Here is a 13340-nt window from a genome sequence, read left to right as displayed (position 1 = left end):
TGCCCCCGCGGGGCCCCTGACCCTGAGGAGCCTGCTGCTTGCTCGCTCGGCGGTTGCTGCCACTCCTCACCTGGGTGTGTCCCTGAGGAAGGCCCAAGAAGCAGGCAGCCCGGATTTCACTTCAGGACGTTCCTAGGCAGAGAAGAGCTGTTCATCCACACAAAGATCTGACTGTGTGGGGGGCTGGCGGCCTCTCTTGGGTTCTGGGACGCTGGCTGAGTGTGGCCCTGGGTCTTTGCGCTTGGGGGACGGTTCTGGCACCTGAAACTGCTGGTGAGGTGTGTGCACGCCTGGTGCTGCCTGTCCATCCCACCTTCCTGAAACATGGGAGTCCGCTCTGTGGGGTGGGGGGAGGGCAGGCTCTCCCCCAGTAGGAACCCTGCCAGGCCAGTGTACTGGTGTCTTCTGCGGGGGCTTTCTCTTGCCCTCATGGCTGTTTGCAAGACACCCTGGTGTGTGGCACAATCTGGCTTGGGTTCTGCTGCCGTTGCCACGAGGCCTGATTGACCTTCCTCCCCAGGGAGTTCGCTCCCAGTGCAGGCGCCAGCCTGGGGCCTTCCTGATCTCTAGGCACAGACCTCTTTCCAAGCGGCGCTCTCTTCCGATGCTCTGCTGCCAGCTGCCTCAAGGGGCAAAGGTCACAAAAAGTCTCCTGCTGTGTCGTGTTTGTGTACAGGTTGCGAATCCAGCCCTCCAGCCCGCCCCCCAACCACCCTAGCAATCATCTCTTCAGGCAGGTGGACAGCAGCCCCCCTCCTGCCAGCAGCAGCCTGCTCCAGAGCCACAGTAAGTCCCGCATCCCGGGGGGGGGGGCAGACACTTTGTCCTGATGTTCCTCCTGTCTCCTTTACAATGCTGGTTGAGCAGCCACTGGTGGGTGGGTGGGGGTCTGTGAAGTGCAGAAAAATCAGGTGTCACCAGGCTTGTTTGGAGAGTGGCTAATGCCCCCTCCCGGCAGCTGCAGAGGCCCCCCCCCGCCCCCAGGGAGGACAGCTAGCCTGACTCTGCATCCGTTCTTTGGCTAGAAAAATGACCAGAAGTGATTGGCTCCAGCATGCTAGAAACACAATTCATTAGAAACGGAAAATGGCATTGAACATACTTCAGGGTCTTTACTCGATGTTTCATTATTGCCTTATAGTTATAAGTTACCTTATTCTCTTAACGCTTTTGTAATTTCGAGAGTGGACGGCCCTAACTGTCCAAAAACCCCTCCTCCACCACCTCCCCTATTTGCCATACAAGATGGCTAAGCCCGCTGGTCTCCTCGGAACAGAGCCGCAGGTTAACGTTCACGGAGGCCACCATGTTTTCTAGCCCCAAGTGCACTGGAAAGATTATGAGCACGGCAGGCTTGCTGGAAGGCAAAAAACATACGTGCCCTGTCTGTGTGTGTGGGGGGGGGGCAGCTCTCCAGCGCTCTTAGGGCTGGAATCTGAAAAACAAGTGCAGCCTGAGTGTCTCCTCCTGACTGGGAAAGCGGGCTCTTTGCAGGTGCCGCCTCCCAGCCGCAGTTCCAGGGGATGCCCCCTTCTCATGGGCCCATCTTCCAGCAGCCCCCTGGCAACTGCTCTCCACCCCCTGGCGTGGCCCTGTCCTGCCTGGGTATGACGCAGCAAGTGCCGGGGCAACAAGTCACCATCCAGGTGCAGGAGCCTGGTGACGTGGTGGGCGGCGGCCTCCTGCAGGCTGGGCGGGGCCTGCCCATCACTCCCAGTGCCAGTCCGCTGCAGATGCACCAGCGTGCCAGCCTGATGGCCTCCCTGACCTACGGGCACAGACCTCTTTCCAAGCAGCTCAGCGCAGACAGTGCCGAGTCACACAGGTAGAGCTGGGGCAGGGGGCAGGGACTGTTGGCCTGGGTGGCTGGGAGGCTCCTGGTCGGGTCGCACTCTGGCCTCAGTGGCTTCCTTGTGTCGCTCCAGAATCACTCAGGACTGTGCAGGTGTGGAGTTGGCAGGTGGAAGCTTTTAAAATTGGGGCCTAAGGCTAATGGGTGGAGCGAGGCTCAGGCAGCCTCAGGCTGGGTCTGTTGCCAGCACTCTGCCCTTTGGGCAGGTGGCTGGCAGGCTGCCTCCCTCTTGCTTCCTGGGATCAGACGGGCCAGGTCGAAGCTAGGACCTGGCCCAACTGCTTCCTGGAGGCCACAGAACATTCTTTTCCCTCCTCACAGGTATCCACCCACTGGCTATGACCAGGTGCACCTGCATCCTCACCTCTTCCCAGAGCAGACCAGGGTCTCTCCAAGCAGCTATAGCCCGGCCACAGCGGTGGGCTTCCCAGTCCCACAGACAGAGCAGTTTTCCAGCTTCCCCCAGAGCCCACAGCAGCACTACACCACGTCGGCGCTGCAGCAGGCCCTCCTGTCCCCAACGCCGCCAGACTACAGCCGCCACCAGCAAGTTCCACACATCCTGCAGGGCCTGCTCTCCCCCCGTCACTCACTCACGGGCCATGGGGACCTGCGGCTGCCCCAGGCAGAGGTTGCACAGCTTATCAAGCGGCGGCAGCAGCAGCAGCAACAGCAGCAGCAGCAACAGCAGCAGCAACAGCAGCAGGAGTTTCAAGAACTGATCCGGCACATGAGCCACGGGGAGACGGGGCACGTGGTCGCCAGCGTGACCCAGAAACTCTCGGAGCGCCAGGCGCTGTCTTTGCCTTACCAGAATGACACGTACCACCACCCCCACCACCACCACCACCACCACCACACCAGCCCCCAGCACCTCCTCAAAGTGAGGGCGGCACATGAATGTATCCAGCAGGTTCCGGCCTCAGTGCCAGGGCACGGGTACCCCCACCAGCCTGCCCTGCTCCACTCGGAGAGCATGGAGGAGGAGGAGGAGGAGGAGGTGGTGGACTGCCTGTGTGAGGGGGGCAGCAGGGACCGCTTTCTGGACACTCAGACCAAAGGTGGCCATGAGGCGCAGCTGCTCTTGAGCGTCCGGGGGCCAGGGGAGCCAGACCCCTTGTTTGGGGCTGCACAACATGAGCCCGATTTGGGGTCACACCATTACAGGCATCAGCAAGCTGCCCCCTTCAGCCGGAATAAGGGGCCCTGCAGAGGTAAGGCCACCTCCTACCTGACAGTATGCTGGGGCTGGGCGGGGGGGGGGGGCTGGTGGAGAGAGGGTTCAGCCTCCTTCCAGGGAGGCTCTTCTGGAGGAGGGGGCCAACTCTGCTTGGCCCCTGGCCAGTGGCTGACAGGCAGGGAGGCTAGTTTGTTGCTGCTGTGTGGAAAAAATGACCTAGAGCCAGGTCAGCTGCAGTGCAGACTTCTTGGCAGGGCCAGGTCTGTTGGGGGACTTGGCCTGGGAGACCCAGCCAAGTGGTGGACGCACTGGGAGGCTGCACCAAGCCACCTGCCTCAGTTCTCTGTTCGTAGATGGGAATCATAAAGACCTGTCTCTGCGTGGTGGCGAGGGTGGTAGTAGCCAGACTCCCCAGGCACGAGGGGGCCAGAGAGCCTCCTCCCATCTGCTGGGGACTGCCAGTTCCTGCAGAAGGGCTCCAGGCCCTGGGCTCCAGCTGACTGCTGATTGGGGGAGTGGAGCAGCATCCTGGTATCCCTGTCTAGTTGAGGAGGGCAAGATTGCTGGCACGACCCTCTCAGCCAAGCTGCTTCCTTCCGCTTCCCCCCGGGACACGACTTCTCATGGGGGCCCTGCTGCAGAGGGCAGAACTTCCTGTGCTGCTGATGCTCTGACTGCCAAGCTCCTGGAGCTTGAGGGTGCTGCTGTTGGGATCCCAGAGCAGCAAGCCTAAGGGGCAGGCAGCGCTTCTGAGCCTAGTCCAGCTGGAGCAGCAGAAAGCCTCTGTAGACGTCCCCCCTCTGCCCACCAAGTGCAGCACTTCCTATTGACTGTCCTAGGCTGCACTTTTGGCTGGCTCGGGGCCTGGCCACATGGGATGCGGGGGGGGGGGAGAGGCGTCCCAGGTGTGCCACTGGGCTGCAAGTCTGCGGGTGAGTCAAGGCCCTGAGGCTTCTCGCCTCCTCTCCAAAGGCAGAGCCTGTCAGTAGCCAAGAGGCCTGTCCCCGCACTCTTCCCAGGTGGGACTCTTCTTAACCGGTCGCTTCGCGAGTCTCTCCAAGTGGAGTAGCCATTTCTGGATGTGGCTGAAACTCAGTAGGCTCTGGAGCCTTCCTTCTGCTGGAAAAGTCCAGGGGAGCAGATGGTTGTCAGGCATTTCCCTGACTGGAGGGACACCTTGTTGCACAGCAGGGGTGCCGTTTTAGTCAGTTGTGATGGGGCTACAAGAACTAAGGTCCTGCAGGAAGGAGGCTTCACCAGGGGCTGCCCCCATCCTCCCTGCCCGCCACCTTAGCTTTTTCATATGAAGTCCCAGCCTATATCTTGGCCTGTGCAGTCCATTTAGACCCGAGGAAACCCTCCAGGGGAGCTGAACAGGTGCACCATACCAGGGAAGAGGGTTTCAGCAGGAGCTGCATAAATTGTGGGCCCCATGACGCGTTTGGCAGGATGTGGTGGCTCTTGACACAATCCTCGCAGGTCATCCATGGAGCCTGGTTAGGCTGGGAACACTACCTTTGCGCCCCCCCAAGAGGGTCCAGGAAGGGGGAGCAGCCACTGGCAGGGAGAGGTGGGAAAAAGGTCATGTGGGCTAGGGCTGCCAATCTCATTGACCTCCTGCATAGGCACTGCTGCAGGGCACAGAAACCTCACACAGTGAAGTGCCAGGCACTCTTGATGGCACCAGGAGCAGGGGCAGGCCTCCTTCCAGGAGTGCATGTGGGCATTGGCTGGCAGGTCGGGCCTCCTATGCACACCACCTGCCCCTGCGTGTGGAAGCATATCGCACTACTGGCAAGAAAGGAAGTATGTGGGTGGGGGGGCCTGGCTGGTCTTGATCCACATCCTGACTCTGCCTTGAGTTGCATCACGAGATGACTCTTGAGTTCAAACAGGCATGCTGGAAGGATGAAGCAGGGTGTCTTCCCTCCCATGTATGCCCTCCGGACTTCTTGGGGAAAGGCTATGCGTATGTGTATGCTTTTGCTTCCACCCGCTGCCCTCCAGTTTGGCCTGGAGAAGACTGGGGTCTGTGGAGGACTGAATGCTCTTTCTCCTCCCCCCCCTTCAGATTCCACAGTCACAGGTTGCATGGAAAGAAGCCCTCCTGGGCAGGCAGAGATGTCGAATGCAGACGGACTGGGGGGCTATTCCGCAAGGCCTGTTTCCAGTGTGCATCACAGATCCCGGCCTCTGCAGAGACACCACACCATCCAGAACAGCGACGACGCCTACGTATGTTGAGGCCGGGTGGGGAAGAGGCCCCAGCCATGTTGCTCTGGCCAGCCGCCTGCCTCTCATTCCTATCCAGGATGCTGGCAGCAATGCCCGTCTGGCCCCAGAGCTCCCTCCCGGCCAAGATGTGATAGCTGCGTTTGGAGCTGCGCCTCGTAGTGCTCTTGGCTGCAGTGTGTGCTCCTTATTGTGACGCACCGTTGTCATCCACTGTGGCTGCTCTTGGAGAGAACAGGGCGCCCCCGTCTTCTGCACCTGCGTACGCCTGTGCTTCTGAGTTCTTGGTTTCCCTCTTCTCCCATCCGCAGGTGCAACTGGACACTCTACCAGGCATGAGTCTGATGGCAGGGAAGGCGCTCAGCTCTGCCCGCATGTCGGATGTGGTCCTCAGCCAGTCGTCACTCATGGCCAGCCAGCAGCTCCACGGCGGGGAGAATGAAGGTGAAGCCCTGACTCTGGCGCCAGGCACTCCTTCCACTGAGCCAGACATTAGGCTGAGGCCCAGCCAGGGCGCTGGGGAGGGGTCTGAGCAGCTGGATGGGGGCAGGGGGAGCCTCTCTGCTTGGCTTGACTCCTGCAGACTTGGAGCAGTGAGTCACAGAGCAGGTGCCCTGAAGATGTTTAGGTGAGAGCCCCTCCCTCCCTAGTGCCAGTCCTGTGGGGCACCTTGGCATGTGGCAGTTGCGGGCACCTGGAGGGTCCTTTGGGCTGGATTGCTGGGAGTTTTGCATGCAACACAAGGCCTCGGGTGCTGGTAGGATGTGCCTGGCAAGTGGCCCTCCTTCTCCCCACTTCACTGTTTGTGGCTTTCAGGTTGTGAGGAGGGTTTGGAGGATCCAGAACACCCACACCTGGGCGACGGCAGCCAGCCCCTGAACGCCTCCTGCTACCCCTCCACTTGCATCACTGACGTCCTGCTGAGTTACAAACACCCGGAGATGCCCTTTGGGATGGAGCAAGCCGGGGTCTAGGGAGCAGGCAGGCAACAGTAAGTGCTGTGGAGCCGGGAGGTGTGCCAGGGCCCGTTCTGGGAAAGGGGAGGCCCAGCAAGTGCCCTGCACCAGGCCCCCTCCCTGGCCTGCCACGGGCATGTGCTCGGTCAGGGTTGGGAGTGTGGGGAGCAGCTTGTCCCCCTTGACGGGGAGGGCAGCTGTGCAGAATGTCTCCTCAACGTGGGGATAAGGGACTGGCCTCTGTGACTCATCCTGTGGGCAGTGCTGGCTGAAGTGCCTTCTGGGGCCTCACGGGCAGGGGAGCCAAGGGCTCAGTCTGGGCACTGGAGGTCCAGGGCCCGGTGAGTGAGGCACCGTCCGAGGAATCCAGAATGGCAGGAGGTTTTGTGTGTCCCATGTGGTGGGGGGGGGGTAGGCTTTCTGTGGCTGCTGGGCTACTGGGAGGGGTGCTTGCCTGAGGCTTGGGGCCTCTTGTGCAAGAGGACTTTGCAAGGTGGATTCTCAACACACACACCCTCCCCCCTCTCTTTTTGGCAGGGGTATGTACAGCTTTGAGACAAACAGGTCCATTTCAAACCAACAGTATCACGCAGCATTGCGCCAAATGGCTGTCGCGTTTCTCCTGGATGGGAAGTGTGCGGCAGCCCCTCCTCAAACTCCTCCTCCTCGTCGGTTCAACAGTGTACTTGTTCCTTTCGGATGTTCATTATTGCCATATTTGCCTGGGATGCCAGCCGTTCTGGAAGGACTGGAGTGCCCCCTGCTCAGATGCAGTGGGGCCCGTATGGGCAGGAGGCGGCTGCCGTCTTGGAGGACTCCCCTTCGGCAGGCAGCAAGTGCTGCAGGCCGTGCTTGTCCCGGAAGTGTGGTTGCAGAAGGCGCAAGGAGCTTTGCCGGCCAGCAAGCAATAGCCTGCTGTACTGGGCGGGGCCTCCTACTGGGGGTCTGTCAGACCATCTGCAGGGCCAGCATGGCAGGGAGTGGGCTGTGGGGGGGGGTGAGCGTTGCCCCTTTGCGCCCACCTGTGCCTGGCTGCCTGGGCCTGCTTGCCTGCTTTCTCGCTCCAGACCCTCTTCTCTCCCCCCCCCCCGGCAGTGGTGCAATATTGCTTCTGTGCGACTCTCCTTCGTTGGCTTTCTCTCTTTAAGAATTTTGTCATTGTGCTAAATTTATTTCCTTCCTCCTCTTACGTCTTTTCCATTCAGCTCTACATGCTACTTTTTTTTAAAGTTTTCATGTTGAGAGAACCTGCACCTCATTTTTAACTCGCTCCCCCCCTCCAATCATGTAGGACTTTGTTTTGGTAAATGTTTTATTATTAATATTATTAATAATATTATTAAATTAATTGTGGATAAGAGGCGAAGGCACCTCCTCCGCCCTGCTCCCCCCAGTATTGACTTTCCTCCTGTGTGCCAGTGAAGGGCGTGTGGTGGGGCTGGCGTGTCCCTGCAGATGCCGCTCTCCGTCCTTGGAGGACCACGTCTGGAGACCCTGCAGCGTCCAGGCCTGTGGGTTGTCCCTTGTGTCATCTCTTTGCCTTTGGAACTTTTGAAAAAGCTACAGCAGAGAATTCCTATTCCGGACTCTTTTGGAAGAATTTTTTAAGGAAACACAAGCTCAGCGCAGCCCTTGGCACCTGCAGCACGGCCAGGACTCTTCGCCGTCACCGTTCCTCCCCAGCCTGGTGACTGGACAGCACTGGCCACCTCCTCCAGGCTGGCTTGAGACTGGAACTGCCGTGCTGGGGAGAGTGGGGTGAATTGGGGTGGGGAAGGGGAGAGGAGTGGGGGGCTACTCGCTTCTCTAGCGGAGGGGGCCAAAGTCCCGCTTTGGACTCTCTCGCATGGGGTTTCGCTTTTGTTTACACGGCCCTGGAGACGAACGGCGATATCAAAACCAGCTGCCTGGGACTCGTTCGCCTGGCCGCACTTTCTGCAGTATCACTTTTTAGTTTTGTGTGTCTTTTTTAATCATTGCTTTGTATTGTAGTAATCAATACTTGCAGTATATGTTGAATGTATAATAATATACTTTGCTATTATTTCTGTTTTGGGGAAATGTCCAAAGTATTTTTCTCATTTATGTTGGACTTAAAAAAAAGAGCCTTTGCCCCCTTCCAAAACCCTCCCCAGACATTCAGTACACTTAGTTTTTTTTCCTTCCGTGGGTCATTTGGAACTAGTAACTTAGTTGGACGTGGGATCATGACCAATAAACCCATGATTGCAACTGGCTCTCAGCTCTGGTTTGGCTTCTCTCTGCCTGTCCGTCCAGCGTCTCGATGGCTCAGGCCTTCCTGCAGGCCACTGCCCTGGCTCTGTGAAGGAGGAGGTGTGCCTGGCAGGGCCGTGGCAAGCAGATGGCAGAAGAGGTGCTGGGGCTCGCTTGGTGGCCAAGAAGGACCCGTGCACTGTTCAGGGCAGGTTGCGTCAGTCCCAGGAGTCCTGCTGCTGCTGCCAGCAGCTGGGATATGGCATTCCTGAGAGGATTTGGGGGGGGGGGGGGTCCCTTGGCCTGGCACTTGCCTTGGCGGCTGCTAACACCCAGAACTCCCTTTTCTTTGTTCCTGAGGTCTATCTATGCGGCATTCATTAAATGTGTCGCCAGTGGGGGGAGGGGGGCTCCTGATTGCTCTTGAGGGTTTGTTGGACTTAACTGGCTGAACTATATTTCTCTTCTCCCCACCCCCAAGTCTGAGTTCCACATTCCAGCCCCCTCCCTGTCTCCAAAGTGCCTGTGAATGTCAGACATCTGTTACCAAAGAGGAATGACCAAATGGACAAAACCACCATGGTGCAGCCTTGTGTTCTGGTCAGAGGAGTGATTCTGCCCCCCAAGACAGGGCAGCCCCACTTCCCCTTCAGCTACAGGCCTTCGGCTATGGCCAATAGATGCAGGGGTCCACAGAGCTGATCATGACCTATTATTGCTCCATTGAACTTGGTGTCTTGGGTGCCGTTCTGCACTGTCTTGTCTGTGGAGAGGGGCCAACATGGTCTGTGGGTCAGCTTTCAGATGCTAGAGGAGGAGTGTGATGCTGGATTATTCAGCTGGAGAGGGATGGGGTGGCAAGCCAGTGCTGTCTCCAGGGCGGTAGCAAAACCTCACTGAATTGGGGAGACAAGGAAACACATCCCCGGGTACTTCAGTTTGCCCCATGTACTTGACTGGCTTGGCTTGGCTTGGCTTGCTGGAGTTGGGGCCTACTGGTTCCTCTGGCACTGTTTCCAGAGAGCCCCAAGCACCTTGGCCAGAGCTTCCTGCCCTCATCCTGCCTCCCTTGCGTGGCACTTTCCCCTGTAGTGCTGTGGAGAGAGGCTGTGTCTGCAGGCTTTGGCAGCATTTGAACCTGAGACTTCGGCAAGGGAGAAATGGTGGGCATGAATCTCTGGCCTTGTTGCAGACAGCAGAAGAGGAGGCTGGCCTGCATCTGGGCATCTCCCTGGAGGCTGCATGTGGGGTATTCCTCCACACTGCATTCAGAAAACTGGCGTGCGGAGAAGATGAAACAAGAATCCTCTTCCCTGATATGCTACACTTCCATGTGCAGGGAATCTTCTCTGGAAAGGTGCTGTGCAGTGTGATCCCCCACCCTTCAGTCTGAAGTGGAGAGGAAGCTGTGACTCAGTGGGGGAGCCCCTGCTTGGCAGGTTGAACATCCCAGTCTGGGCCCTGGTGGTCTTCAGCTCCCTCCCAAGCCCCGGGGGATGCCGCCAGCCCCAGTGTCGAGACCGGTCGGCCCAAGAAGGCAGCTTTCTGTGTTCAGGTGCAGGATTTTTGCCTCCGCTAGCAAGAAAAAGTAAAAGGCTCTTTGCTTGTGCTGAGGCTGTCCCGTGGAGATGTTGGGGGCAGAGTCCTCCAGCACTTGGACAGCCAGTCACGGTGCCTTTCCCAGCCTTCCTCCCTTGGCGCTGCCCAGCCCAGTGGGGGGTCCCAGGGATCCCGTGTTCTGCTTCACTCGGGTGCCACTCTGGGTCAGAGAGCTGGCGCGCAGCCCGCTGTGCAATTCCTGTTTGTTCTGGCCTCTCCCACTCCTTGCTGGTGCCTGTCCCCACTGAGGATGTGTTCGATCCTTGAACTCTCAGCGCCACATAGTCACGGCCGGGGGAGTGAGTTCCCTGTTTACGGCTCGCTTATCTCCAGCAATAAACGACCACCTCTGTCATAAATAGCCTGCCTGGAGGCTGCGCGGCACACTGAGAAGCAGACGCCGGAGGAGCTGGTAAGCGGCCACGTTGTGCTGACAGGGCTGGCTTCAGGCTGGGGTCTCTGCTCTCCAACCACCTTGCGCTGAGGGGGCTGCACTTCTCCCAACTTCTCAGTGGATTTGGTCTTTCTCGATGGGGACTCCTGTTGCAGGGGATGATGAAGGGGGCCCTCTTGGTGCCGTCCCAGGAGCCACTCTGCAGGCCTCCTGCTGGCCTGGGGCAGGGAAATGTTTTGCAGGTCCTGCCACACACATTCCTCCTCAGGAACCTCAGAGAAGCCTGGCTGTTGAATGGGGCCAAAGGCTACCTGGTCCAGCACTCTTTTTCCAGTTGTGGCTAGCCAGGCAGCCCACGGCAAGCCCCTAAGCAGGGCATAAAGACTGCAGGCCTCCCAGGCACTGGGGCAAAGCACTGGATGTTCAGAGGTAGACCGCCTTGGAACATGGAGCTAATACCTGCCCTCTGTGCACCTGCCCCCCCCTCAGTTTCTTACACCTTATGATTATTGAACTGAGGAGCTGTGCAGGAGGGGAGGGTGCAGCTGCCCTGGGGCTCCAGTCTGGGCTGGTTCCTTGTAGAGGCTTTCATGGGCGCTTCTGGCCTCCAGTGACACTTCTCTGCCATCAGCAGGTTGGAAGGAATTGCAAGATGAGAGCCGTTGCAGTGACCCTCTTCCTAGTGCTGCTCGCAGGTGTGTTGCTGGTGTTAGTGAGGGTCTGGGGCTGTAGTGGGGAGGGACACCGATGGGAGGGGCAGGCCAAGGGAAGGCGCAGCAGCCTGCAGAAGGGTGGCAGAATCTTGGCCTGGCTCAGAAGGCTGCGCCAGGAGGCTTCACCCTCCGGTGTCTGCTCCGGTGGCCCCCCGGCCTGCTCTCACCCCCGGGTGGCATTGCTTCTGCAGGTGCCCAGGCACGCCACTTCTGGCAGCGGGATGAGCCCCACACGACCCATGCTGAGCGCTTCCGGGAGTTAATGCAGGCCTACGTGGACAAAGTCAAGACCGGCATTGAGCACGCTGCTGCCCAGCTGGACGCTTCTGCTGTGGGCAAGGAGTTGGAGTGAGTGGTAATCTGGAGGGAAGCAAGAAGAAGGGGGCAGCCTCTGCCTTGGGCCCTCTTCCTGCCTCAGGGAGAGTCTGGACTGGAGAGACACGACCCCCTTGTGCCCTGCTGGCTATGTTGGTCGCTGGAAGCAGGGCTCTGTGGGATGCTTAGTTGAGGGAGAGAGCAGTGGAACGGAGCAAAGGGCGAGAAGACCCACATTTGTGGCTGTTGGTGCCACTGGATGAGAACCTTGGAGGGGGGCTAAGGAAGGATGGGGTCCCCCCAGGGTGTGGGGGGGGCAAGAATCTATCTTTAATCTGCTGGCTCACCTTGTCCTCCCTGCAGGCTGAACGTGGCACAAAAGTTGCAGGAATTGTACACTGCTCTCATACATGTCCGTGAGGCGGTGAGACCCGTGGTGGAGGAGATTGCGACGAAAGTAAATCAGGAAGTGGAGAAATCCTACGGGGAGCTGACCAAGGATGTGAGTGTTGTGTTCGCCAAGATCCGGCCCTATTTGGAGAATTTCCGGGAGAAGGTGCACAAGGACCTGGAGGCGGCCCGTGTCCAGCTGCAGCCCATTAGCCAGGAGCTGCAAGAACTGGCCCGCCAGAACGCAGACGTGGTGCATCAGAAGCTGGCCCCGGTGGCCGAGGAGCTGAGGGACAAGTTCAGGAGCCACGTGGATGCCCTGCGCCAAGAGCTGGGCTCCCACAGCCAGGAGGTGCGCGAGGCGATCACTCGGAAGGCCCAGGAACTCCGCGAGAAGGTCATCCCTGAGCTGACGGCCTACCAAGCCAAAGTGCAGGAGCAGCTGCAATCTCTGCGGGAGCAGCTGCCTGCCTACATTGAGACGGTCCGGACAGAGACCACCCCCGTGCTGGAAGGCTTCAAGCGCGTCTTGCTGGAAGCGGTGAAGGAGTTGCAGCAGGACCTGCAGCGGCTGGAGCAGCAGCAACAGCAGGGTGCTTAGGGCAGCAGCACCGCAGGCCCCCTCCCCAGGCTCCTGAGACCTACCAGCACTGCCCACCGCGGCATTTTTCCGACCCTTCCTAAGAGGCAGCAGAAACCTGGTAGTTGGGGGGAAGGAGGGCAGTGTCAGCAGCGGCCCCCACTCCCCGGCCTGGGATGCAGGGCCTGCCCTCCTGCCTTGCCTTCTGCTCGCACTGCTGCCTCCTCTTCCTTGTGCTCTTTTTGTCAAATAAAAGTGATTGACAGGCTGGCCTTTGTGGTGGATGTCTGCTTCCCGGGAAGGGTAGAAGTTGTGGGGCTGTGCTGCCAGTCAGCAGGGAAAGGAAGCTGGGGCCTGGGGGAGGGGGTTGTTCTGCAGGTAGACTCTGCCAGCCTGAAAGCCCCGGTTCTTTCTGGTGCTGGTGAGGCATCTGCTGGGAGATGGAGGAGCTCAAGCTGGGAGGCAGAACCCAACATTGCTGTGGCAGGACTGGACTGTTTCCAAGCACACACCCCCTTGGCAAGAGCTGCCACCCTTTGGCAGATGCCATTCTGGGACCCACACAGAGCCTAGAGGTGGAAAACCCCTGAGTGGACCTGAAGTGAAGCAAGAGGGCAGGGACCTCCACAGCCCTGTGCAAAAGCCCCCTCTTCAGGTCCCCTGTCCTACTGTAAGAACAGGCTTGCGGGTGGGTGGGAATGTCCACCTTGCTGTTCTGGTGCCCACACAAGGCAACTCAGCTTTCTAAATGCTGCCCTCCCTGCTCAGTTGACCACCCTGGTTGCAGCTGTGAGGGCAACTGCAGCAGCGACAGCTGGACCTGTGGCTCTTGGACACTGCAGGGGCACATGTCTGGCCTGCCCTTCTCTCCTGCCAGGGCCAGGTCAGTCCACAAAGGCCCTGGAGCATGCTCCA

At 59.0% G+C, this 13340-nt stretch overlaps 2 protein-coding genes across 4 annotated transcripts in view; both read left to right on the top strand.

Moving 5' to 3' along the window:
• Positions 1–7974, top strand: part of SIK3 (SIK family kinase 3) — a 68315-nt gene extending 60341 nt beyond the window's left edge. For both annotated transcript variants that reach the window (XM_066639407.1, XM_066639406.1), the window contains 7 exons: positions 677–786; positions 1495–1825; positions 2174–3066; positions 5104–5267; positions 5576–5708; positions 6081–6255; positions 6758–7974. In XM_066639407.1, coding sequence (XP_066495504.1) covers positions 677–786; positions 1495–1825; positions 2174–3066; positions 5104–5267; positions 5576–5708; positions 6081–6238 — 1789 coding nt within the window. In that variant the 3' untranslated portion in view covers positions 6239–6255; positions 6758–7974. The remainder of the gene's footprint in view (positions 1–676; positions 787–1494; positions 1826–2173; positions 3067–5103; positions 5268–5575; positions 5709–6080; positions 6256–6757) is intronic.
• A 2392-nt stretch (positions 7975–10366) lies between these two features.
• APOA1 (apolipoprotein A1) lies at positions 10367–12657 on the top strand. Of its 2 annotated transcripts, none has more exons than XM_066639585.1 (4): positions 10367–10445; positions 11062–11122; positions 11332–11488; positions 11819–12657. In XM_066639585.1, exons 2-4 carry the CDS (start codon positions 11080–11082, stop codon positions 12444–12446), a joined length of 828 nt encoding a protein of 275 aa, XP_066495682.1. In that variant the 5' UTR covers positions 10367–10445; positions 11062–11079; the 3' UTR covers positions 12447–12657. The 2 variants fall into 2 exon arrangements, with proteins under 2 accessions (XP_066495682.1, XP_066495681.1); XM_066639584.1 differs by having other exon boundaries at positions 10413–10445; positions 11059–11122.
• Positions 12658–13340: the final 683 nt, after the last annotated feature.

The sequence above is a fragment of the Tiliqua scincoides genome, chromosome 11, assembly GCF_035046505.1.
Source record: "Tiliqua scincoides isolate rTilSci1 chromosome 11, rTilSci1.hap2, whole genome shotgun sequence".
In the NCBI taxonomy this organism is placed as follows: Eukaryota; Metazoa; Chordata; class Lepidosauria; order Squamata; family Scincidae; genus Tiliqua; species Tiliqua scincoides.
The sequence above is the reverse complement of the archived record's forward strand: the minus strand, read 5'-3'. Positions and strand labels throughout refer to the sequence as shown.